We start from the raw sequence: 2,785 nt of genomic DNA, 5'->3' as shown, positions 1-2,785 counted from the left end.
ACGCTTTGTTTGATGTTTCCAATTGTTGAACAATTGATTTATACTTCCATGCATGCTCCTACTGCATTGTATAAACTGTCTTATTACATGTTTTACATTTATTTTGTTACAGTAGATCTTGCCCCTAGACAACAAAATAAAGTATATACTAGAAGTCGAGAACAGGTCGTCTGTAAGTGTAAACTAACATCTCAAGAAAATTATTTTTGGGATGCCACAACTCACAACGTATTACTTCTTATTACTTTACTGGTACACCACAATATTAAAGTACAAGTAGATGCACGACAAAACCAAAGAAAGTACACGAAGATGATAATAGATTATCTGTACAACGGAAATAATTAAATTTGTAACATTTAAGTAAAACTCATTTCAACAGTTTTAGTAACCCCCATCTTCACAAGCAGGCAAGACTAAGTAAGGTCTCCGGCGAATAAGGCAAGACTAACCAAGTTTCTGTTTGCAGGAACTTGGTGAATTATACTCTCACCATAATCACCAAAGTCCAAAGAAGACAAACCACACCTTAATTGCTGGCCGGAGCACAAACCTTCAAACCTACGACCCAAGCTAGGGTGACAAAACGGTGAGTGCTAATTAAATATATAGCCATTTATTCCACTGAAATTCATCTGCTTCAACCTTCGAATAATTCTTCTAATAGCTCCTTCAACTGCTCAGGAGTAATTTTGGGAGGTCGATTGTGCATTCCCCTTGCTGCTCGCTCCTCCAGATACATGCTGTAATGCGGAATGATTTTCTGGATGATGGCTTGACGTAATCTCTGCCGAAGCTTAGGGTCTGGAACCTTGAAAAACTTTTGCTTCGCGTAGGTTTTTCTGAATTCTATCTCAAAATTTTCAAGAGACAGGTATCTTCGGAAGCCGAAAGCAGGTTCGTAGGTTTTCTTTCGAGGAGTATCAGAAGAATTTCCGATGAAGATGCAGCACAACAGAGGCGACCAGGAGACGTCAATGTAAGTGTCTATGTACCTCCGTGTCCTGCATCTGTCTATCAAGGCCCAAGATGGCAGGTCCAGGGATTCGATGCGGTGCAACACAAGCTGCCAATTGTTTAGCAAGAAAATGCAACGCAACGCTGGGTCCAAGATGGAATTGGAAAGGGAGGAGGCAATTTCCTCCAATTTGTGGCCAAGGCAAGAGATGATGTCGGTGATCAGGTTCACGACCGAGCTGAAGCCCTGGGTGTGAGAGACGAACACGCTGAAGTGGTGATCCTGCAGGATGAAGGTGAGGACGTCGTCGTTGCGCCAGAGAAGCGCGATGTAGTTCATCATCAGCACGGTGGTCTCATGGACTCCTGATGCTGATGCCTCCGGCGAGACTTGCCAGCATCCATCCTGCAAGGAGGAGGATCGAACCTTCTCCATCATGTCCCAGATCGCGTCGTTCAGCTTCTTCCTCTTGCGCAGGAAGATGCCGTCCATGCCGTCGAAAACCTGTGCCTCCTGGCCATGGCGGGAGGAGCCGGAAGCGAGGAGATCGGATGCTTCTTTGAACATGGCGAGCACGGTCGGAGAGGCCTCGGAGATGCAGGCGTACACCTGCAACATCCCCGGGAGCGCCTCGGCCACCCGGTGGTCGTCGTCGTCGTCCTCGACGACGGCGAGAGTGGCGGCGTCGACGAAGGCCAGCATCCTGAGGATGCTCTCCTCCGTGAACCGCGCGAACTGGACCACCTGCTGCACGTAGTCCGCGTGCGCCGTCTTGCTGTCGCGGCGGAGCAGGAAGAACTGGATGGCTCTCCGGACTCCGGCGACGGTTGGCTTCTTGGCGCGGAGCTCGAGCTGCGTGATGCAGAGAACCTGCACCATGGTTAGGAGGGCTCGGATCCACCGCTCCATAAGCGCCATCAAATCTTCCACGGGAAGAGGAGGAGGTCGTCGTACGTGTTCGTCTTCTTCTTCCTCGCTGCAGGTATGGAGGAGCAGGACCCACTCCACGTCGAGCTGCGAGAACCAGTTATGGAGGAGAAGCTCGTCTGGGGGGCCACGCCGTCCGGCGGCTCCGGCAGTGGCCGCGCCACCGAAAGCCCTGATGAGCCCCTCGATGTAGCCGTCACGGACCATCCGCTCCGCGATGCTGCGAAGCTCGTGGACCGTGGAAGAAGAACACCAGCAGACGTCGTAGCAGCAGTCTCCCTCGCGCCAAGAGGAGGAGGAGCTGCAAGACGATGGAGCCGGGCTTGAGCTCCCGCTCGACCAGCCGCCGCCGGCCACCGCTGCACCACCATCGCCACCAGTACTGGCGATCTGCGGGACGAAGGGCGCCGCCTCCGGCCAGCGCGACATGGCGGCGCCGCCGCCGGAGACGCCCCGTATCAAGTCGCGGTACCCGCACAGCCGGTGATGGGGGCAATCGATATCGACCGCCCCTACCACCATGATGCTGCCATCGCTTCGTGTGGTCTCCATGGACGGCAATCCGCCAAGATCAAGAACTCGAGGAGGCCAGTCGCCAGTAGAACACCGGCTGAATTGTCTCCGGCCGCGGCGACCTCTTTGTCAACGAAACACTCTCCAACTCCAAGACGTGTTGCACACGGGAATGCTCTGCTTTACTGTTACTGATGAAGACGTATTTACTGCTACTGGACACGTACCACCTATAATAATGAATCTAAACATAAGGTTATTTTTCTTTCATGATGAAATGAGTATTTTCCACGACTGAAACAAATGTTGTGGGAGATAGCACAAAAAAGTTATCTACACTGATCACGTGTCCTTACACGAACAAGATGTGATATGACTGGGACATTA

The 2,785-nt window shown here is 51.6% G+C and overlaps 1 protein-coding gene across 1 annotated transcript; it reads right to left on the bottom strand.

The window, feature by feature from the left end:
- Window positions 1-211: 211 nt before the first annotated feature.
- LOC127784125 (uncharacterized) lies at window positions 212-2,552 on the bottom strand. Its single transcript, XM_052311316.1, has one exon. The coding sequence runs from the start codon at window positions 2,435-2,437 to the stop codon at window positions 641-643; it is 1,797 nt and encodes a 598-aa protein (XP_052167276.1). The 5' UTR covers window positions 2,438-2,552; the 3' UTR covers window positions 212-640.
- Window positions 2,553-2,785: the final 233 nt, after the last annotated feature.

The sequence above is a fragment of the Oryza glaberrima genome, chromosome 9 (genome assembly GCF_000147395.1).
Source record: "Oryza glaberrima chromosome 9, OglaRS2, whole genome shotgun sequence".
Classification (NCBI taxonomy): Eukaryota; Viridiplantae; Streptophyta; class Magnoliopsida; order Poales; family Poaceae; genus Oryza; species Oryza glaberrima.
Note: the sequence above shows the minus strand (reverse complement) of the source record. Positions and strands in the feature narration are given on the sequence as shown.